The following is a 24,543-nucleotide window of genomic DNA, read 5'->3' as shown; positions in this document are numbered from 1 at the left end:
CGCCACCAAGGAAGCCCCGAACCCAGAGAGTCTTTTTCCAGAGATTACTATCTTAACACCACAGCTCTCAAGACGTCGTCTCCATATTAATGGACATTCCAGTCTTTTGCTGTAAGAAACAGTGCTGTAATAGATTATTTTGTTAATAGCACATTTTGTACGCATAAAGTAAATTCCTAAAAATGGAAGAGGTGGGTCAAAGGATTTTGAATTTTGGTGGGTATTGCCAACTTATTGTCCAATTTAGGGATGCACTGAAGGTCAGGTTTGTCCTCAGTATTTTGCCAAAATCTGTCCATTTAGCTTGAGTCTTAGGGAAGCTGAATAGCTGGATGCCTTTAACATTTCTAGCATCCCTGAATTACGTGTGACCTACCATCATGTGATAGCATAGGTTACCCCATATCTAATCAGTATCTAACAGTGTCAGTATGAGATCAAGGTCTGACAAATGTCATGACTTTTTGTTACTTTCAAATAATGGTAAACATTCTAGATATAACTTGAAGTGCTGTTTATGTGACTCATACATTGAAATTCTATCAATTGAAGTTTGAATGTAAGTTATTAAAAGTAAAATACTACAGTTGTTAATAATTGTGAAAGTTGCTGATTTTATGAACCAAAACAATTATGTTAGAGCTCTCAAATAATACATAGGGAATCAGATTGCCAATTAATACGAACATTTAGAGTGTAATAGCTAGCTAAATGTGAGAATAACTGTATCTTGTGAAAAATGGGTTGTCACTCTATAAGTACTAGTCTTAGGTAATGCAGAATCAGACAGTGAGGGACTTTATTAACATGAGTTACAATATCCACAAATTATTTTGACTATAACATACTTCTGTTCAGTGTCCTCTATTTCATTTGTTTCAAGAAAGAAAAGTATCTCTTATTAATCCAAAGAATAGGCCAAGTGACACCCAAACTCTTCAATGTGATCCAAAGCAGACACTTAAAATACAGAATGCTCAGGTCCCAACTTGGTACACCTGCAGTGCTTGAATGTAGATTTATAGTACCTGCTATTGTTCAGTGGTGTGTGCGTATTTTAAATATGATCTCATCCTCACCCAAAGATGCTGTTGGATAAGGAGGGTGGGGGAAGTACCTAAAAATAGGCAATGATAAGGACTATTAATTCTTTATTGTAGACTCTTTCTACCTCAGAGAAGAATAAAACAACACAATAACTCCCTCTACCTTCACCCTCCAAATGCATCATTGCACCGTAGCAACTTTGATATCTAAAATATTAGAGCTGAGCCTGAATCTTGGAGGACAAACCCTTCTATGCCTCATGGCTCGACAGTTCAAGATAATATTCCTAAATCTTCACACAAGATATTGCCATTAAGCCCTGTTCTGAAACAAAGATGAGTACTTTAGAGGCATTTCTGACTAATATACTCCTGAGCTGTTAATAAGGGACTGGAAATTCTCAGGATTTGCCGAACTTGACTGGACAAGTGGGTGCCCACAGCCTTATCAAGAGCCACATTAGTTCATTCTAAACAGACAAAAGTCTGTGTGGTGGTTTTCAGCTGTTCCTAGGGTTAAGGTTCTCTCATTAGCATCATAGGCATACATAGCATCATGTAGTCTTCTGTAACTGTTAGTTCACAAGTAAAAACAAAAGTGAATATGATGTATTCTGTGTAAGCATTATGCCCTTACAGGAGTGATATTGTCAATACTTTGTGCTTTTTAAAAAAAGTTTTATTGAGGTATAATTGACATAATTGCAAACATATTTCAAGTGTACTGTTTGACATTTTGATATATGTATACACCCATGAAACCATCACTACAGTCAATATAGTGAACATATCCATCACCCTCAAAAGAAATTTCCTCGTGCCTCTTTGTAATCCCTTCCTTCTATACCTCCCCACTGCCCATCCCCAAGGAACCACTGATCTCTTTTCTATCACTATAGGTTAGTTTGTATTTTCTAGAGTTTTATATAAATGGAACCCTTTGCCCAGGGTGGTGGGGGCGGGGAGGTCTACCTCTTACTTTTACATGTTTCAATGATGCATTTCTTTTTATTGCCGAGTATTCACTGTATACCACAAATGCCACAATTTGTCTATTCCTTCACTTGTTGATAGATATTTGGGTGGTTTCTGCTTTTTGGCTGTTATGAATAAAGCTGCTATGAACATCCATGTAAAATTCTTTGTTTGGACGTAAGCTTTCATTTCTCATGGGTAAATACCAAGGGGTAGAATGACTGGGTCATATGATAGGTGTATGCTTAACTTTCTAAGAAACCGCCAGATTGTTTTTTTAGTGGTTGTACATTTTACATTCCTACCAGCAGTACGTGAGGGTTCTAGTTCTGCATCCTTACCAACACTTCCTTTGGTCAGTCTTTTAAAATTTTAGCCCCGCTAGGTATGGAGTGGCATTTCATTGTGGTTTTCCTTTGCATTTTCCTAATATTAAGCATATTTTCATGTATTTATTTGCCATTCATGGGTCTTCTTCGTGCAGTATATCTTAAGATCTCTTGCCCATCATTTTAATTGTGTAAAATTGTCCATTTTAGTCAGTTGTCCATTTCTGTGTGTGGTTCTATAGCCTTTTTTTAAAAAATAAATGAAATTTTATATTTTTGGCTGCGTTGGGTCTTCGTTGCTGCACGTGGGCTTTCTCTCGTTGCGGCGAGTGGGGACTACCCTTCTTTGTAGTGTGCAGGCTTCTCATTGTGGTGTCTTCTCTTGTTGCGGAGCACGGGCTCTAGGCACGTGGGCTTCAGTAGTTGTGGCTCGTGGGCTCAGCAGTTGGGGTACTCAGGCTCTAGAGAGCAGGCTTAGTAGTTGCGGTGCACAGGCTCAGTTGCTCTGCGGCATGTGGGATCTTCCTGGACCAGGGCTCAAACCCGTGTCCCCTGCACTGGCAGGCAGATTCTTAACCACCACACCACCAGGGAAGTTCCTGTATAGCCTTTTGAGCTAATATTTGTTTGTAAAATTTTAAATAATAATACCAGGCAGAATAATGGAGATAAGATTTTATCTATTCTTTGTATAATTATTTGGTGTTCTAGCATTTATAACATCAAACAAAATAACCACTAAGGGCTTCCCTGGTGGCGCAGTGGTTGAGAGTCCGCCTGCCGGAAGATCCCACATGCCGCGGAGCGGCTAGGCCCGTGAGCCATGGCCGCTGAGCCTGCGCGTCCGGAGCCTGTGCTCTGCAACGGGAGAGGCCACAGCAGTGAGAGGCCCCATACCGAAAAAAATATATATATATATTTATATTTATTTATTTATTTATATATAAATAACAAAAAGTGGGGTACTGTAGTTTAAAGAGAATTATTACATAAACTATGGTATCCATTTAATGGAATATTGTACTGTTTAAGATGATACTTATTAAAAATATGTCAATTTGTATTATAGTATTGATTACAATTATATAAAAAATTGTGAGGAAATAACATCAAAGTCAACAGTATTCAAGTTGTGAGACTTTTCTTTGGGTATTTTAAAAATTATAAGCATATTGCTTCTGAAAATAAATTTTAAGCAGAAGTATGTAACAAATGCTTATTTTCTTTACTGTTTGTATCATTTAGCTATCTTTTTGGCTGTTTGCATTCTTGGTAAGTTAAAATATAAAATCAGTGACTCGTTTTTTTCTTTGTAATCTGAAATCAAGAAATATTCTAAAAATTCACATAGAAGTCTTATGGGATATTAATGTTAGCTTCACTATAACTTTTAACTCTTAATAAGTTTTGTCTTAGAGATAAGAAAAATAAGAGGAATTTCTCAGATACTGTTTCAGGTAAATTTATTATTCCAAATTTATGACAGACTATTAACCAGAAGTTGTCTACTACTATTCCCTGTAGCAAAATTATATTGGGTCTGTTTTCATTAATATTCTTATTAGTTCCAAATATGCCCATTTACTTTACAGTTAAATTTATTTTTACTATTATTATCAGTTATTTATGTTTGTGTTATAAAGCTAGGCATTAATAAAACACAGCATTGTGTGTTGTTCTTTAGAAGTCTTAGTTCTTTAGGAGATAGATATTCTAGAAACAGTCAATTCTTGGTTGTTATACTACTTGCTCTTTAGTTTGTGAATGATCTTATATCATCTCTTTTTCATCTTCTCCCTTTTGCCTGCGTATTATTCTTTGCCATTCTAACATAGAGTCAGTTAATAATGGAAAAGAGGCATCCTGGGCTTTTTTTTTTTTAAGATAATAGAGGTTAAAGCTACTGGCTAAATAAGGTCTTTTGAATTATTTGTTGGTATTATAAATGCTTAGATGTTAAAATCAGACTAAATTCGGACTTCTCCACTCCATAGCTCTAATCTTGAGGGGGTTGCTTAAAGTCTCAAAACCTGTTTCGTAATCAAACAATACCTGCCTCCTAGGACTGTTGTTAAAGGTTAAATGAGATGTGTTTATTTTTTAACATAATGCCTGGAGTGTGATATGTGCTTAACAAGTAGTAGTTTATCTGTTTTTAATATCAGAACATTTTATTGAGTTACTGCTGTGCAAGGCTCCATGCTATGTGGAGGGAAGAGAGTTAAGAAAATGATAAATTTATGCCCCTTGAAGGCAGGGATACTTGAGTCTGTTCATATGACAGTTCTACCGTTGGTCATAGGCTTCTAGCCTATAAATTTGAAACCATAGAACTTATACACTAAATACAGTATTTTGTTATTCTGGTTAATACTTTGGATTATCACCTCAGTATAACCCACTTTTATTTATAAAATTTTGAAGTGAAAGGAATCTGTGATTGTTTATTTCTAGAAATGCTATCAAAATTGTTTGTGGATAAGCTTGTCATCAAAGCATAAGTATATGTAGCCAATAAGATTTGAATTCTATTCCCAGCTTAATTGTCCACCCTACCTTTTATCTTTACTGTTTCTTTTACAGGATTAGTTGTACTTTAATAAGTGAAAGGGTGTTATCTGTGTGTGCCCTCAAAAAATTTTATTGTAGTAGGAATAAATTTTTTCTGATTCTGTTAGTCCAGTTTGCCATCTGTGATCTTTCTATACTTCTCTACTCTGATTCCCACTTTTGTCTGCATATTTCCTTGTAGTCCATCTCAAGTAATTTTTTGTGAACTATTTAAGTAATGACCTTATAGATGCCTTTATTCTTAACCTTTTGGCCTATACTTTAAAAAAAATAACACTATGAAATATGTATACCATATAAAAATATTTATTCTTGAAATCCTCTCTGTTCTGTTTCGTTATAAAGGCAACAGGGACCCAGATGCTTTCTGTCTTTCAGTTTTGCTGTCCTTAGCAAGGTGGCCTGGCTACTTAGATTTGCTTCTTTCAAGGTCCCAAGATGGCTGCATGTCCCACGCAGATGACCAGATCCCAAGGGAAAAAGTGTTTTTCATGGCCTGTATATTTTAAAAGAGCAAAGAAATCATTACCAGAAGCTCCCCAGTAGACTGTGCCTTACCTCTTATTGGTCAGAACATCATAACATGCTCATTTCCAAACCAGTCATTGACAGGGGGCCTGGAATTACCTTGATGTGTCTACCAAAATTTCAGCCAATTTAGGGTTTTGCTAACAAGATAAAAAGGGGGAACTAGTTATGCTAGTCAGTAATCTGCCATGTAAGCCTTTCTTTTTTTTTTTTTTTTTGCGGTACGCGGGCCTCTCACTGTTGTGGCCTCTCCCGTTGCGGAGCACAGGCTCCGGATGCGCAAGCTCAGCGGCCATGGCTCACGGGCCCAGCCACTCCGCGGCATATGGGATCTTCCCGGACCGGGGCACGAACCCGTGTCCCCTGCATCGGCAGGCGGACTCTAACCACTGCGCCACCAGGGAAGCCCACACATAAGCCTTTCTAATGGTGTTGCTAGGGAGGTTGGTTAAATAAAATGAATAGAAAACTACTTCACAAAATGTGTACTATACCCTGTGAATATAAGGTAGTGCTATTAGCTAGAATTCTACCAATTCTATAACTTTCGTTATAATTTATAGCAAGCATAAAAATATTAGATTCTTGATGCCTTTACCCAAGAAGGTAAACTGTGTATGAAAATAAGTATTTGCTTTTAATCAACTAGATTCTTCTTCATCTTAAAAAAAATAATCTATTATTTCCAAAGATAGTCTTCAGTCAGTTGGATAGGATGTACATTTCCAAGTGTTATGTTAAGTAACAATGAAGTGCTACGGTATCAATTAAGGATTTTGTATGTAAATAAATCTTGTCTTAGAACCTTGGTATTTAGCTTTTAGATAACACCTTACCCTTGCCTCCAGCAATTGTATCATCCAAGACTGGTTGTGAAAACATTTCTTTGAGTAATGAAATTACTAGGTATAGTGCATTAACCAATAGCAATTTGTAAGGGATCTTGTAAAACAGAAGGAACAAAAGTGGGCCTCTGGTGTTGTGATTTGCCACTGCAGTGTTCTGCAGCGTTTGGAGGAGAGACTGGTGACTCATTAGATCTGATGGTTGCCTGTGCTATCTGGATTTTTCCCCTTCTACAGCAGGGTTTTTTGTTTTGGGTTTTTTTTTTTTTAATCTTTCACAAATATGGGAGGTGGTTACAGTTTGTGACTATTAGAATTTTGGATTTTTTTTGTTTTTTTGGGTTTTTTTGGCTGCACTGGGTCTTCATTGCTGTGTGTGGGCTTTTCTCTAGTTGCAGTGAGTGGGGGCTGTTCATCTTTGCGGTTTGCATGCTTCTCATTGAGGTGGCTTCTTGTTGTGGAGTGCGGGCTTCAGTAGTTGCGGTGCGTGGGTTTCAGTAGTTGTGGCTTGCAGGCTTTAGAGCGCAGCCTCAGTAGTTGTGGCGCACAGGCTTAGTTGCTCCGCGGCATGTGGGATCTTCCTAGACCAGGGATCGAACCCGAGTCCCCTGCATTGGCAGGTGGATTCTTAACCACTGTGCCACCAGGGAAGTCCCCAGAAGCTTGGTTTTAATTGCATTTACTTTTTATCCTTAAAAGAGGAGTCCAACAACTAAAGCCAATTTTAAAAATATAATCGAGTTGATTTCTCTATGAGCGCAGGTACATATAACACATTGTTTTATCGAAAGCAACTGTTTTTAAAGTAAATATCATGCTTTTATTTTTTAAACGATTGAAAGCAACAATAATAGCTGCATATCGTATTAGAAAGGAGTTATTACATAGCACATAAAACTTCATGTAGGATTAAATCATATCCTGATAGTTTGGATCTTATGGAGATTTGGCATGAGATTAACTTTCAGTATGATCTGACTTGCAGTATCATTTGCTTATAGCACGTTAAACTGTTTTGGGAGGTTGTTGTCTTAACATTTTTAAAAGCCTACGTTGGCAATTCCTTGGCAGTCCAGTGGCTAGAACTCCACGATTTCACTGCCGAGCGCATGGGTTGAGTCCCTGGTTGGGGAACTGAGATCCCGTAAGCCACTCGAGCAGCCAAAAAAAAAAAAAGCCTATACTTTTTCACATAGATACATAAGCATTCAGTAGTGAAGCAGAAGATTTTAGTGGGGTATTTTTATTTTCACTCTTTTCATAGATAACAATGAAGGGTGGTTAATGGATACAAATTAGTACGTTGTATGACCATGTCTATCAAACTGCTATATGCTTTGCCCTATTCAGTAGTTGTCAATATAATATGTCTACCTAATTCATCATTTTTATTTTATCTGTGGGGAGGAAACACTTCCATATTTTTCTTGTAAAACACACATTGCGCATGATGATGTAGAGGGCAAAACTTGTTTGGGTTAAGAGGGTATACAAGAGCAAAGAAATTTGGACTGCTGTAACATCCTGTTGTCTGTCAAGATTCTGGGGAAGTGGTGGGGAGGTATGTATTACTTTAGTGCTTACTTGTTCTTCTGCAATTGGGGTGCTTTGATGAAAAAGCTTTAGAAGTATATTATCTATATGTGTGTGTGTGTGTGTGTGTATCCTTATGTCAGTGCTGTGGGAATTGCAAATTTTAATGTTCAAGAAAGCCTAGTACCTTGGACTGATCCTTGGAAGTTTCTCAAAGTGTTTAACTGTTAAGAGGTTGGAGCCTGAAACTTATGGACCAGGAAAACATATTTTCCAATATCAGAAAATAGTACTTTAGACTTCTTTTCCTGTGACTGCTGGTGATGGGCTGTATCTAAGGTTTATGTTGAAGCAGGAGGAGCAAGTTCCTTTCAGAAACTAAGGCTTTCGTTGCATGGGAACCTTAGCCGGAGAATTGCCTATTGGGCCGTGCTTTCTAAACCCACTTTTGTATTTTTTCGTTTTCCCAAAGTAACCAATTACAAGATTACTAAGACAGAAAACAGGCCAAAAATTGTAGTGCTTCAAGTGTGAGTCTAAGTTTCAGTTATCCAGGAATTATTCAGTTTGTTCATTTTAAGTATTTTAGGTTCTCTGGAATCAGATGTCTAAAAGGAGTCTGGTGTATAAGATTTTCTTAAGGATCAACACATGTGAAAGGAAAGGGACGGAAACAGAGTTGGTCTGGGGAAGAAGTGCAAATGCAATGCAAGCCCGACAAAGCCTCAGCTGACCAGGTGGGATGATCTGGAGTGAGCATTTATTGCTTGTGACGTCCGCATTGGGCTGATAGGGCTGGGCCTTTCTTTATACCTCCACTTTGCTCAGCCACCTGGTGCAGGTTGCTCTGTGAAGGGTGTGAATGTGGGCAAGGCAGCTCTCTGCATCCGTGAAGGGCTGACAGCTGTTGGCTATCCTCTTCCTTGAAGTGGAATCTGAATGTTGCAGCTCTGTGTCTAATAAGATAAAGCATATAGTCTTGAGGTAGAGACTGTTGTCCGCTGTACCACATAGGATTGTTTAGATGTGTACAATAGAAATCAGCCTAGTTAATTGAGGAGGCAGAGTGCAGTGCTTAAAGAGCATAGGCTTTGATGTCAGACTGCGTCGGTTCATAATCCCACCTTTACTGTTTGCTGGTTTTGTGATCTTGGGCAAAGTTACTTATATCTCCATTCTTTAGTTTCCACATTTGTAAAATGGAGATGGTATTAGGGGGTATGAAGTTATTCAGTAACTATTCACTGAGTGCTTTTTTCTTTGCCCAGGCACTGTTTTCTTTACCCTCATGAAACTAAGTATTCTAGGGAGTGATACAGATGCTTATACTAACCACAGTAAACAAGTAAATTAAAAAGAAAAAATATTCTTTCAGGTAGTTAAAAGTTCTATGAAGAAAAGCAGGGTAAGAGCATTGAGGATGACAATGGGAGGAGAGGGACTATTTCATGAGAGTGAGGAAAAGACATTCTAGGCAGGGCACAGCAAATATAAAGGTCTGAGTTGAAGCCGAGATTAAAATTTAACATGTTGAAGCATCAAAAATGGACAAAAGTGCCTGGAATTCCTACATTTTATACTTTAAAAACTGGTGTTTTGGGCTTCCCTGGTGGCGCAGTGGTTGAGAGTCCGCCTGCCGATGCAGGGGACACGGGTTCGTGCCCCAGTCCAGGAAGATCCCACATGCCGCGGAGCGGCTGGGCCCGTGAGCCACGGCTGCTGAGCCTGCGCGTCCGGAGCCTGTGCTCCACAATGGGAGAGGCCACAACAGTGAGAGGCCTGCGTACCGCAAAAAAAAAAAAAAACTGGTGTTTTCATAATTTTCTTATTTTATCATGAAAGATGTGTTAAGAGTTGGTTTTTGAATGTATTTGTAACCACTTCTCTGAATATCATACAGTGGTGTACAAAAAGCTAAATTACTTGTGACCATCATCATGTTTTTCTCCTCTTAACATTGACATTTTTTTCCTTCCGGTTTTATACTTACTGACTGTATTCCCCGCAGTGTACATTCATGCCTGTGACTCATTCATTTTGCAACTGGAAGTTTGTACCTCTTAATCTTGCATTTCTTTCCTTCCCCCACCTCTTTCCCCTCTGGCAACCACCTGTTTGTTCTCTGTATCCATGACTCTGTGTTTTGTTATGTTTCTTCATTTGTTTTGTTTTTCTTTTGGCTGCGCAGTGCAGCATTCGGGATCTTAGTTCCCCGACCAGGGATGGAACCTGTGCCCCCTTGCAGTGGAAGTGTGGAGTCTTAACCACTGGACCACCAGGGAAGTCCTGTTTTGTTTTTTAGATTACACATTTAAGTGAACTCATGCAGTATTTGTCCTTTTCTGTCTGACTTATTTCACTAAGCATAATACCCTCTAGGTCCATGTTGTTGAAAATGGCAAGATTTCATTCGTTTTTTACAACTGGGAAATATTCCATTATATTTGTATACCATATCTTCTTTACCTATTCATCTATTGATGGGCATTTAGGTTGCTTCCATATCTTGGCTGTTGTAAACACTGACTTTTTAAAAAGTAGAATCATCTTGATTTGTTTTAAGAATATTAATCAGATGAATGGAAATTTGTGGATCTGGTGAAAAGCATATTTAAGTGAATTTATAGAATTATCACTTAGGCTCTTGGTTCACTTATTAGTTTGATATCACTGTTCCTAATGCCTGCTGCCTTTGGCATAAATTAAACAATATATGCCTAAAAATAAAGTTTAAAACTGTAGAATCATCAGTTTCCTATGGTGGCTAGGATTATCCTTGTGATAAATTCACAAGGCAGCTGAATCATGAACAAACTCATTTGATTTCCACTAATTATTGCTCATACATTTGGAGGCTCTTGTTGTTGTTTAAAAGGGAAAATATGTAAACACCTGTTTTTAAAAATCAGAACAGATACTATTATTGCCTCATGAACATTCTAGAACACCTTCATGAACCTTAGGAGATTTAAAGCATCTGTAAGAAAGTTCTACTGTATACTCTAATGCCTCCTCATCTTTCAAGTTTCAGCTTAGCCTCCTCTAAGTCACTCTTGTCCTGCCCAAGTCAAGGTTAGATGCCTCTTCTAAATCACTCTGCACTGCTCTATGAGAGCACATTTGTTACCCTATTGTAACTGTTCTTACTCCACTGTATTTTCAGTCTATGATACAGCACCTGGCATATCACTGATGCTTAAAATAAAATCTACTTAGTTTTAGAAAATAAAGTTATGGTAAAATACACATAATAGCTAAGAAAAAAACTAGCCACTTGACTAGATTTGGTTCATATAACAAGAAGATAAGAATATGTTAGGTTCTTTTTAGAAATATAGGCAATATTAGCTTGTACTAACAGAATAAAGTTAGTAGTCATCAGTAATACTTTTCTGTTAGGCTTACTGTTAGGTGCTTCACAACAATCCCAGTAGATTTTACAGATGAAATGAGTCTCAAAAGGTTGAAAGAATTTGATTTGCTCAAGGGCACAATTTATAATTTCAGACTTCGTTTGTCTGACTCAAAGCCTTGGTCTCTGTTTCTCAATAAAAAGAAAGCAGCCAGAACAGATGAAAGTGGTACTCTTCAGAACTTACTCATATGACATTTAGAATACAGTTTTTAATTTTGTTTGCTCTGTTTTAAAAGAAACATTGATATCTGAAATACTTCCGGAAGAGGGTAGCCTCAGGGGAGAAAGATCTGAAAAAGTCTATCCTTTGAGGGACAGTTGACACCAAAGAGAATTCCTCCGGGAGGGAAGACACTGTGTGTGGCTGCAGTAGTTGGAAGAAACGGCCAGAGGGTAGAAGTTGGGGAAGTAGATTTAGGTTGGATACAAGACAACTCTCTAAGAGGCGATTTCTGAAAATAGAATGGCTTTTTCAAAACTGAAGCCCTGTTTAAATGGTAGGTATTACAGATGAATTTTTTGTGAGCATTTTACATCTCACAAGGAACATTTTGACAAACTGTAATTTAATCATAGCCCCAGGGTAGGTGGTACTTGTGTTTTTCAAATGAAGATATTAAGAGATTTTCATTTGTCCAAGATCTCCTGCAGTGTGTCACTGGTAGAATCAGGATATTTCCTAAGCCTGCTGACCCAATATTTCATGATATTTCCACTTTAATAGGCAGATGATCATGTATCATAGGAAATACCCATATTTAGGGAAGAAGTTAGACTGTATTATTATAAAGTTCTCTTCTGACTTTGAAAATCTTTGATTTTCTGGAGATTAAAATTTGACCTCCTTTGCTTGTTTAGTAATTCTTTGAAGACTTTGCCCAGCCCATTTCCCAAATAAATGCTTATCTTTAAACTTTGTTTTTTCCCCTGTTATCTAAGTCGTTTCTAGAAAAACTTTCATCTTTTTATATTCTAGTCTTTTGCAGTCCCATTCCTACTTCCTCAACAGTTCCCTTCTGCATCTTTAGGAGGCTGGAAAAATCCTAATAAACCAGTTTCCCCTTTTCTTTACTTCCTCCCTCAACTGCCCTTCCTCCAGTTTTCCTACTGACACCAAAATCCTTGTCTCCTTTACATTGACATTTGTGACTGTAATATCAGATTTATTATTATTTTTCCATGATTTCTAAGGACTTATACACTAACTTCATCTTTATCAATAAATGACCAAAGTGATGATAGTCTCTACCTTATCACTGATACCATCTTTAAGGTGTTGGTACTTTTCTTGCCCCTTTGATCATATTCTTCTCATTTGGAAGGTCTCCCATATCGCCATGTGGTTGATTTTTGGGTTTTTTAACATCTTTATTGGAGTATAATTGCTTTACAATGTTGTGTTAGTTTCTGCTGTATAACAAAGTGAATCGCCATATGGTTTTGATCTTTAATTGTTTTTACTCTTGCTTGTTTCTTTAATCACTCTTTAATTCTTCCCTGTTATCCCTGTACACCATCCTGTTTCTGAAGGCACTAAGTGTATCAAACCAGAATTCCACTGTTAATGACTTTATTGTTACACACCGTTCCCGAATTCTTTGATACCTTGGTTAATGGATTACAAATTGTATTCCAAGGAGTGTAGGGTTCTGCAGCCATCCTTCAATGACTCCAGAAAGACTGAAAAACACCACTGTACCCTGCCTGAATTAATACCTAAGCCTCAGGGTTTGATTTTCCTCTCTTTCTGTATTCTTTCTGTTTGGACTCAACTCAGCCTTGAAACTTACTTTCCAGTTCTTACCTGTTCCCCTAACTCATCCCCATTGCTTTACACTTTTCCCACATCTGAATCAATTTCTCCTTTTCTCCCAATGTGTTGTCATTTTGAACACTTAAGTAATTTTGTCTTATGGTACAGTTGTTTAAAACCAGTGAAATCTCCTTTTATTCATAGTCTTTATTCCCTAAGTTTAACACAGTACCTTTTCCTTGGTAGGAGCTCAGTAAACATTTAATAAATTGAGTCCATTTGTTACCAGTTAAGTTGTATGAACCCTTGCTCGGGCCCTAGCCCACTGAGGCCCTCTGCCTCCACAGAGAAGGTTTTTTTCCATTCGGGTTCCAGCAGCCAAAAAATGAAACCAAAGCAGAAATTGAAGCAACAGAAGCTTTATTCAGTGGCCAGAGAATGGATAAGTGGGAACTTAGTTCACAAATCAAGCTCTCGCCTTAATGGCAAGACGGATTTGCTTTTAAGGAATAAAGACAATGGGGGGAAGGAGTGAGACTAATGATGGGGATGCATATGCATTAGTTTTCTGGGAAAGAGGCAGGCTTTCCTGGAAATGGGATGCCACCACTTTTCTGTCCTTTTTTGGTCAGTGACTTCCAGTCACGGCTGCCAGTAGGTGTGTCATTTAGTACACTAATGTAGTAAAATCAGTGTAGAAAGAGACTCGGGGTCTCTTGGAGTTAAGATTTATCGCCATCTTGGTTTCAGCTGGTTCTGTCCGGTTTTTGTTTTTCTCTTCCTATAGCTTCCTTTCTTTGTGTCCAGACCCTGTGATTAAAGATATATGTTAGTTCCTATTCCAAGGAGAGGTTGGTGGGTTTTGAGCAAGGGTCTGGTGACAACTCTGGTAACATACTGACACTCACCCCATAACTATTTCCGGAGCTTTTCAACTTCTCTTCATGCCTGCATCCCTTCCCCTACTTAACGTTAGATTGGTTAAACATCATTATTCTCATAACAGTTCTCCCTCAATCTTCGGTTATTTCCTATTGTTTGTAGGATAAAGTCCAGTAGGCATTCATTTCAAGACCCACAAATTAGTCTCCCTTATCCTTATTTCTCACCGTTGCCATAACATAAACCTTTTATTCCAGTCAGGCTGTTAACTGTTCCTGAGATTTTTATTTCCCTTCTTTTGTTCTCGTTACTTCCCCACCTGAAATGCCTTTTACTCTCTTCCTTTTCCTATGCTAATTATACCTGACCTTCAAGATGTTTTCCCCAAACATTCTAATCTTTGAACTTTTAGTAAATAAGTGTGTATTATTTGATACTTTATTACATATTGATCTGTGACCTTTACTTTATGGTTGTTTGGAGACATTATTTAGCTTTTTAAATGTACATACATTTTATCTTCTTTATTAAATTGTCAGTAATAAGTTAGACTAGCAGTTACATAGAAACTTTCTACTTTGGGATCTGTAACCAGTTTTCTATTTGGACTTGAATAGTTCATTGTTTGGGTTTTTCAGATTGCACATCTCTAAAGTAAAGAAGTTGAACTAAATTTCTTACACTATTCTGTGTTCTGCTAAAAAAAAGAAAAAAGGGAAAAATTATCTCAGAAATATTTTAAAGGTAGATTTTACATTTAAACATTTATTAAATGTAAGATATAACTTGTTAGATGATAAAAAAATAAAGCAGAGAAGGAGGGGAGGTATTTTAAATAGATGGGCAGATAGGCAGAGAAGCCTCTCAGAGAAGGGGACATTTGAGGAAAGACCTGAAGGAGGTATATAGAAGCTGACATCTGGCAGAAGAGTACTCCAGACAGGGGGAACAACATATACAAAGACCCTGAGGCAGAATGTGTATGTGCTTTGAGTAATGGCAAAGAGTTCAGTGTTTATGCAGCCTGATTAAGGGGAAGAGTAGTTAGAGAGGCAGTCAGAGAAATAATGGGAGGGCAAGATGTTGTCAGGCTAGATAAGAGGTTGGAAAGAATTCACAGTCTGTTACATTCCATGGGGTATTTTCTATTGAATGTCTTGCATACGGATATATAATTCTGAGTTTTAATAACTGTAGACTATCCAAGAATGAGGTACTTTTAACCAAATCTTAAGAATTTTATATTTTACTTTGAAGAAGTGGTAATAACTCAAGAATACACCAAAGTTCACTACCTATATTGGTTCTTTTGCTTTAAAGTTTGTAATTATAACTTAATTCTTTTTTTTTTTTTTTTTTTTTACCATAGGTAAGTTAACATGATGGATTTCTCCAAGCTACCCAAAATACGTGATGAAGATAAAGAAAGCACGTTTGGTTATGTGCATGGGGTCTCAGGACCTGGTAAGTAATACATAATAATCTCAATAGTAAAAATTCCTAACATCAATTAATGTCTTTTCAAGATGTTTTAGGCAGAAATACACAAGTTTCTGTTCACCTACATAAATTCTGTCTTTAAAAGATGTCATAGCTGCTATAAGACTGAGGTAATACCTCCATCATAAGGGCTACTGTAACATTTATTATCTAAATTTGATAATTATTGAGGTACTAATTTGTGATATCCTGTTTATTATATAAATGTATAGTTGGTGTTATATGTCTTAATTTTTTTTATTAAGCGTGAGGTTAAAAAACTATAAAGTTTATAGGTTTTAGTATGTGATACCTAGATGTCTGTTAATTGGATTTGAATTTTAATAATTGCTTTCAGAGCATTTCTCAGAAATATCAACCTTGGCTCTTTGCATGTATAAATCCTTCTGAATGGTTATTCAGATATCACATAACTAGCTACCTATAGGAAAATAGTCTTATGACATGATGATGAGAATGGAAAGCAGTTTATGTTTGTTCTGCCCACACTTGGGGTACTGCATTTTAAATAATAAATTTTGTTCTAGTATTCATTTTATTATTCCACACTTCTATTGCAAAATGTGGTTCATAGTTTCCATAGGTAAAGCTGCTCATTGATTTGTATCTTTAGTGCCATGGAAATTCATTTTTCCTTATATCTTTTTACAAAGTCATGTTGTAGTCTTTTTCTTGTTCTAATCACAGAAGAGGTGATGACACTTTTTGGTGTTAATGCAAAGAAAACACTGTCAGTCACTGTGCCTATTCCTCCCTAAGAAGCTTCTACCACTTAGAAATTGGTGTTTGAGCTTCAACTTATTAGCAGATAATATATTTCACTGTTTTCAATCTCTTTTGCCATTCAGAGAAACAATTTTTCCCCTTGAGGATCGTAAGGTCTTCAGGAAAGACAGGCTATACACAAGAACTCTTAGGGAAAAGGTAAAAGAACACTATCAAAAGAGTTTAGGTAAAAATATTTTTCTGAAACTTGTAGTTAACTGCTCTTAGAACCTATTTATAATTCTTAAGTACTTAATGAGGTAGTAGAAAAATGGCATACTTTTGTTTATGAAATATGATTTCAAATGTTAGTGATCTCTGGTATTTTGGTGCATCTTAACTATTCTTATATATAGGTTCAGAGGTAAGTATTTAAAAAATTAATAAATTTCCATTGTTCAATGTTAAATAAATATTAACACCTTAATAGTTTTCACTCGAATATTACCTAATTCATAGATCTAATTAATTGTATCAGAAGGCTAAATATTAAAATAGACTTATTCCATTGAGGCCTGCGCAGGTCCCAACCTATCTGTGGTTTGGGGTTGCTATCCGCCTCATAAAGCACAGTAGAGGCTTTGTCTTCTGGGAAGACAGAAGTCGTCTTCTCCTGAAAAGGCCTCTTACATAGCTGGCTTTGGCATCTTCCAGGGAATAGGAGGGCAGGGATTGAGGCCTCATGAGTCTGGTAGAGAGACAAAGACAGGTAGATATCGAGAGGTTGAGGTTAGAGAGAGAAGACAGTGGTTATAACCAGAAAGTCCAGAGTGGGATGTTGTTACTTCCATAACTTGTCGCTGTTAACTCAGCCTGGGCTTCATGACAGTCATAGAAGTGGATTCCTTAATTTTAAAAAAAAGACTTATTTCTACATATCTGAAAATGTACAACATTCCCCTCCTTCCAGAAAAGTAATTTTTGCTTACTAGACAACATGATCAGGACTTCTCTGGTGGTGCAATGGTTAAAAATGCGCCTGCCAATGCAGGGGACACAGGTTCCATCCCTGGTCCTGGAAGATCCCACATGCCGTGGAGCAACTAAGCCCATGCACCACAACTACTGAGCCTGCGCCCCAGAGCCCACGAGCTACAACTGCTGAGCCCGTGTGCCACAACTACTGAAGCCTGCATGCCCTAGAGCCTGTGCTCTGCAACAAGGACAGGCCACCGCCATGAGAAGCCTGTGCACCGCAACGAAGAGTAGCCCCTGCTCACCGCAACTAGAGAAAGCCCGCGCACAGCAATGAAGACCCAACTCAGCCATAAATAAACAAACAAATAAATAAACCAAAATAATAAGTGTAAATTCTAGTTCAGTATTTATAAGAAATAGGGATTTTTAATTAGGATTTCACCCAGTGGTGGTGACTGATTATAAATGTCCTATGGGATATGAAATAAACATCCTATGGGATATGAAACAAATTTTTGATGCAAATGGGAGGTTTTCTGTATAGATCTGTCATTAGTTTATCAAGAGTCTTTGTTCCAGAAGAGTTTTAAGAACCACTGGTATAAAATGTTAGAAAGTAAAGATGTTGTTTTATATAATATTTCTCAAAGCGATGGTGACAACACAGCAAACTGATAATTGTGTGGCATTCTATCATGCAACTAGCTAAAGCTCTTGTTCTCATTTTAGTTTTAAAGGTTTTTTTTATTACTATTTTTCCAAAACCCATCATTCCATATATTATAGCAACCTAGGTTGATCAAAACTTGCCTCAATGCTACTAGGTAAGAGTTTGTCATATAGAACTTCAAAATGAATATAGTTTTCATGTATATTATGTAAATAAGTAATCTTTAGCCTAACAAATTTTATTGTTTACCCCAACTATGTCATATGCTAAAAATGTCTCTCTTTTTTTTTTTTGGCTGCGTTGGGTCTTCATTGCTGCGTGCGGGCTTCCTCTAGTTGCAGCGAGCAGGGGCTACTCTTTGTTGTGGTGCACAGACTTCTCATTGCAGTGGCTTCTCCTGGTGCAGAGCACGGGCTCTAGGCGCACAGGCTTCAGTAGCTGCAGCACGTGGGCTCAGTAGTTGCAGCACATGGGCTCTAGAGTGCAGGCTCAGTAGTTGTGGCGTACAGGCTTAGTTGCTCCATGGCATGTGGGATCTTCCCAGACCAGGGATCTCACCTGTGTCCCCTGCATTGGCAGGCGGGTTCTTAAACACTGCGCCACCAGGGAAGTCCCTAAAAATGTGTCTTTTGATCAACAAACGAAAAGACAACATATGGAATGGAAGAAAATATTTGCAGATGATGTGACTGACAAAGGGTTAATATCCAAAATATACAAACAGCTCATGCAACTCAATATCGAAAAACCAAACAACTCAATCAAAAAATGGGCAGAGGGCTTCCCTGGTGGCGCAGTGGTTGGGAGTCCGCCTGCCGATGCAGGGGACGCGGGTTCGTGCCCCGGTCCGGAAAGATGCCACGTGCCGCGGAGCGGCTGGGCCCGTGAGCCACGGCCGCTGGGCCTGCGCTTCTGGAGCCTGTGCTCTGCAGTGGGAGAGGCCACGGCGGTGAGAGGCCCACGTACCGCAAAAAAAAAAAAAAAAAAAAAAAAAGGGCAGAAGACCTAAATAGACATTTTACCAAAGAAGGCACACAGCTGACCGACAGGCATATAAAGAGATGTTCAACATCACTAATTATTAGAGAAATGAAGATCAAAATGACAGTGAGGTATCTTCTCAAAGCAGTTAGAATGGCTGTCATCAAAAAAGTCTGCAAATAATAAATGCTGAAGAGGATGTGGAGAAAAGCAAACCCTCCTACACTGTTGGTGGGGATGTAAATTGGTGTAGCTACTATGGAAAGCAATATGGATGTTCCTTAGAAAACTGAAAATAGAGCTACCATATGATTCAGCAGTCCTACTTCTGGGTATATGTCCAGCAAAGAGGAAAACTCTTAATTCGAAAGATGCATCTACCCCAATGTTCATAGCATCACTATTTACAGTAGGCAAGACATAGAAGCAAACTAAGTACCCATCAACAGATGATTGGCTTAAGAAGATATGGTATATATATACAATGGAATATTACTCAGCCATAAAAAGAATGAAATATTGCCATTTGCAGCAACATGGATGAACCTAGAGAATATTATACTTAGTGAAGTAAGTCAAAGACAAATATTGTATGATATCACTAAGATGTGGAATCTAAAAAATAATACAAATAAATCTGTATATGAAACAGACTCACAGACATAGAAAACAAATTTATGGTTACCAAAAGGGAGAGGGAAGCAGGAGAGGACAAATTAGGAGTATGGGATTAACAGATCCAAACTATTGTGCATGAAATAGATAAGCAACAAGGATTTACTGTATAGCACAGGGAATTATATTCCATATATTGTAATAATCTATAAATGGAGAGTAATCTGAAAAAAAAGTATATAACTGAATCATTTGCTGTACACCTGAAACTAACACAGTATTTTATTTTTTTATATACTTCTTTGAATTTTTGCATGTTATTTTATTTATTTTTTTATACAGCAGGTTCTTATTAGTCATCCATTTTATACACATCAGTGTATACATGTCAATCCCAATCTCCCAATTCATCCCACCACCACCCCACACCCCCCACTTTAGCCCCTTGGTGTCCATACATTTGTCCTCTACATCTGTGTCTCTATTTCTGCCCTGCAAACAGGTTCATCTGTACCATTTTTCTAGGTTCCACATAAATGCGTTAATATATGATATTTGTTTTTCTCTTTCTGACTTACTTCACTCTGTATGACAGCCTCTAGATCCTTCCACGTCTCTACAAATGACCCAATTTTATTCCTTTTTATGGCTGAGTAATATTCCATTGTATATATGTACCATATCTTCTTTATCCACTCATCTGTCTATGGGCATTTAGGTTGCTTCCATGACCTGGCTATTGTAAATAGTGCTACAATGAACATTGGGGGCCATGTGTCCTTTTGAATTATGGTTTTCTCTGGGTATTTGCCCAGTAGTGGGATTGCAGGGTCATGGTAATTCTATTTTTAGTTTTTTAAAGAACCTCCATACTGTTCTGCATAGCGGCTGTATCAATTTACATTCCCACCAACAGTGCAAGAGGGTTCCCTTTTCTCCACACCCTGTCCGGCATTTGTTGTTTGTAGATTTTCTGATGATGCCCATTCTAACTGGTGTGAGGTGATACCTCATTGTAGTTTTCATTTGAATTTCTCTGATAATTACTGATGTTGAGCAGCTTTCCATGTGCTTCTTGGCCATCTGTATGTCTTCTTTGGAGAAATGTCTATTTAGGTCTTCTGCCCACTTTTTGATTGGGTTGTTTGTTTTTTTAATATTGAGCTGCATAAGCTGTTCATATATCTTGGAGATTAATCCTTTGTCCGTTGATTCGTTTGCAAATATTTTCTCCCATTCTGAGGGTGGTCTTTTCGTCTTGTTTATGGTTTCCTTTGCTTGCAAAAGCTTTTAAGTTTCATTAGGTCCCATTTGTTTATTTTTTTTTCTTTCCATTACTCTAGGAGGTAGATCAAAAAAGATCCTGCTGTGATTTATGTCAAAGGATGGTCTTCCTGTGTTTTCCTCCAAGAGTTTTATAGTGTCTGGTCTTACATTTAGGTCTTTAATCCACTTTGAGTTTATTTTTGTCTATGGTGTTAGGGAGTGTTCTAATTTTATTCTTTTACGTGTAGCTGTCCAGTTTTCCCAGCATCACTTATTGAAGAGACTGTCTTTTCTCCATTGTATATCCTTGCCTCCTTTGTCATAGATTAGTTGAACATAGGTGCATGGGTTTATCTCTGGGCTTTCTATCCTGTTCCATTGATCTATATTTCTGTTTTTGTGCCAGTACCATATTGTCTTGATTACTGTAGCTTTGTAGTATAGTCTGATGTCAGGGAGTCTTATTCCTCCAGCTCCGTTTTTTTCCCTCAAGACTGCTTTGGCTATTGGGGGTCTCCATACCAAGTTTAAGATTTTTTGTTCTAGTTCTGTAAAAAATGCCACTGGTAATTTGATAGGGAGTGCATTGAATCTGTAGATTGCTTTGGGTAGTATAGACATTTTCACACAATTGATTTTTCCAATCCAAGAACATGGTATATCTCTCCATCTGTTTGTGTCATGTTTGATTTCTTTCATCAGTGTCTTATAGTTTTCTGCATACAAGTCTTTTGCCTCCTTAGGTAGGTTTATTCCTAGGTATTTTAGTCTTTTTGTTGCAGTGGTAAATGGGATTGTTTCCTTAATTTCTCTTTCTGATCTTTCATTGTTAGTGTATAGGAATGCAAGAGATTTCTGTGCATTAATTTTGTATGCTGCAACTTTACCAGATTCATTGATTAGCTCTAATAGTTTGCTGGTGGCATGTTTAGGATTCACTATGTATAGGATCATGTCACCTGCAAACAGTGACAGTTTTACTTCTTCTTTTCCAATTTGTATTCCTTTTATTTCTTTTTCTTCTCTGATTGCTGTGGCTAGGAATTCCAAAACTCTGTTGAATAATGGTGGTGAGAGTGGTTATCCTTGTCTTGTTCCTGATCTTAGAGGAAATGCTTTCAGTTTTTCACCATTGAGAATGATGTTTCCTGTCAGTTTGTCGTATATGGTCTTTATTATGTTGAGGTAGGTTCCCTCTATGCCCACTTTCTGGAGAGTTTTTATCATGACTAGGTGTTGAATTTTGTCAGAAGCTTTTTCTGCATCTATTGAGATGATCATATGGTTTTTATTCTTCAGTTTGTTACTATGGTGTATCACCTTGATTGATTTGCATATATTGAAGAATCCTTGCATCCCTGGGATAAATCCCACTTGATCATGGTGTAATCCTTTTAATGTGTTGTTGGATTCTGTTTGCTAGTATTTTGTTGAGGATTTTTGCATCTATATTCATCAGTGATATTGGCCTGTGATTTTCTTTTTTTATAGTACCTTTGTCTGGTTTTGGTTTTGGGGTGATGGTGGCCTCATAGAATGAGTTTGGGAGTATTCTTTCCTCTGCACTTTTTTGAAAGAGTTTGAAAAGGATGGGTGTTAGCTCTTCTCTAAATGTTTGGTAGCATTCACCTGCAAAGCCATCTGTCCTGGACTTTTGTTTGTTGGAAGATTTTTAATCACAGTTTCAATTTCATTACTTGTGATTGGTCTGTTCATATTTTCTGTTTCTTCCTGGTTCAGTCATGGAAGGTTATACCTTTCTAACATTTCTTCCAGGTTGTCCATTTTATTGGCATAGAGTTGCTTGTAGTAGTCTCTTAGGATGCTTTGTATTTCTGCGGCTAACACAGTATTTTAAATCAAGTATAATTTTTTAAAACTGTCTTTTTATGAGATAGTATGTTCCATAGTAGGTATTTTATTTTTCCTGTGAATATATGAGAGAAGTGTATTATAGGATTTATTGGATGTTTTAATTATCTTAATACTCATTTGTTCTTTTCAGTGGTTACAGCTTGTGACATGGCAGGTGCAGCCATGTATGAACTGGTGCGAGTAGGCCACAGTGAGTTGGTTGGAGAGATTATCCGATTGGAGGGTGACATGGCCACTATCCAGGTGTATGAAGAAACCTGTATCCTTTTTGGTTCAATTTCTAGCCATTTTCTATAAATCAGATTTGAAAGATTTATGGCAAAGGTATAAGCAGCACCAATGGTATCAGAAACGTGGAATATTGGTGTTTTGAAGAAACCTGATATATAGGAGTTTATTGAAGAAAGGTACTAAGAATTAGTGCTCTTATTTTAAGAAATTAGTATTATCTCCTGACCTTTCATTGCTCTTAATATTTCATTGCTCTTATTCTCAAGATCAGCATTACTTCTTTGGCTACTTAATTAAGTTTTATTTGGTACAGCTTTTTTGCCATACTAAAATATATGCTTATGGTACCTGTTCTCTCTGTCAGTATTGGAGTGCTAATTCTAAACAAAATCTGAAATTTTTTAATAAAATTAAAATTTTTAATTTGAAATTTTTAATAAAATTAAGAGTCTTCATAGCTATGAAATCATCACTAATCAAAAGGATTTTTTTCTATTGTTAGGTTTATCTTTTATTTAGTCTTCTACATGGCTTGAAGAGTTAAAATAAACAAATGACCATGTGTATAGTGAGAACCCGCTCTGCCTTTGTTATCCTGTATTTGGCCAATTTTCAAAACAGACATGCATTCATGCAGCCCATTTTGTTAGTTTCATTTATTCTGTATCCTTCTAGTTTGTTATATGAACCAATATAAATATATATTTTTATTTTTATTTCCTTTTTTCCCCAAAAGATAGCATATTATATGCACTGTTCTGCACCTTGTTTTTGTTTGTTTGTTTGTTTGTTTGTTTGTTTTTGCGGTACGCGGGCCTCTCACTGTTGTGGCCTCTCCCATTGCGGAGCACAGGCTCCGGACGCGCAGGCTCAGCGGCCATGGCTCACGGGCCCAGCCGCTCTGCGGCATGTGGGATCTTCCCAGACTGGGGCACGAACCCGTATCCCCTGCATCGGCAGGCGGACTCTCAACCACTGCGCCACCAGGGAAGCCCCTGCACCTTGTTTTTTTCACTTAAAAATATATGTAGGGGCTTCCCTGGTGGCGCAGTGATTGAGAGTCTGCCTGCTAATGCAGGGGACATGAGTTCGTGCCCCGGTCCGGGAAGATCCCACATGCCGCAGAGCGGCTGGGCCTGTGAGCCATGGCCGCTGAGCCTGTGCGTCTGGAGAGACCACAGCAGTGAGAGGCCCGCGTACCGCCAAAAAAAAAAAAAAAAATATATATATATATATATATATATATATATATATATGTATGGTGGAAGGTGGATAAATATGTGATAAATATAGTACAATGTTTATGGTAGATCACTGTAAAATTCTTTCAGCTTTGCTGTAGGTTTGAAATGTTTCATAATCAAATATTGGAAATGAAAATATATTTTGGAGATCTTTCTTGAAAAATTTGTAGAAGTGCCTAGTCTTTTTTACGTCTGCATAGAATTTCAGCTTACGAATATACCAACATTTATTAATAAATCCCTTAATGATTGTTAAGTCTAAAGATTTTTTTGGTTGTTTCTTAGTCTTAAGAGTTTAAGTTTTTGTCCAGGTCCTAATATCCTTTTTAGGGAACTGATACTCCTCACCAGTATAGTTGAAACAAAGTATGATGGAGAGGCTTTGCTTCTATTTTTAAGCCTGTGGTTTCTAAACTGTGCCCCAGGGCACTCTGGGCAGCTGCAGCAAACTCACGTGGGTGCCCCAGGATATTTTAAGGTTTTACGGTAAACACGGGGATATTAGACATTTTGTCAGGCACCATGAGAACTAGTAGCTTGAGATAATAAACACTTTTATTATTTGACTCTACTGTATTCTTGTCGATGGTATCGTATCTTT

General features: G+C 37.6%; 1 protein-coding gene across 1 annotated transcript in view; it reads left to right on the top strand.

Annotated features, from left to right (window-relative positions):
• Positions 1-24,543, top strand: part of ATP6V1A (ATPase H+ transporting V1 subunit A) — a 54,541-nt gene that overhangs the window by 10,193 nt on the left and 19,805 nt on the right. The window contains exons 2-3 of the mRNA XM_065875729.1: positions 15,247-15,341; positions 22,598-22,726. Of these exons, the coding sequence (XP_065731801.1) occupies positions 15,257-15,341; positions 22,598-22,726 (214 nt within the window). The 5' untranslated portion in view covers positions 15,247-15,256. The remainder of the gene's footprint in view (positions 1-15,246; positions 15,342-22,597; positions 22,727-24,543) is intronic.

Source organism: Phocoena phocoena, chromosome 4 (assembly GCF_963924675.1).
Source record: "Phocoena phocoena chromosome 4, mPhoPho1.1, whole genome shotgun sequence".
Taxonomy (NCBI): Eukaryota; Metazoa; Chordata; class Mammalia; order Artiodactyla; family Phocoenidae; genus Phocoena; species Phocoena phocoena.
This window is presented reverse-complemented; position numbering and strand designations above follow the sequence as displayed.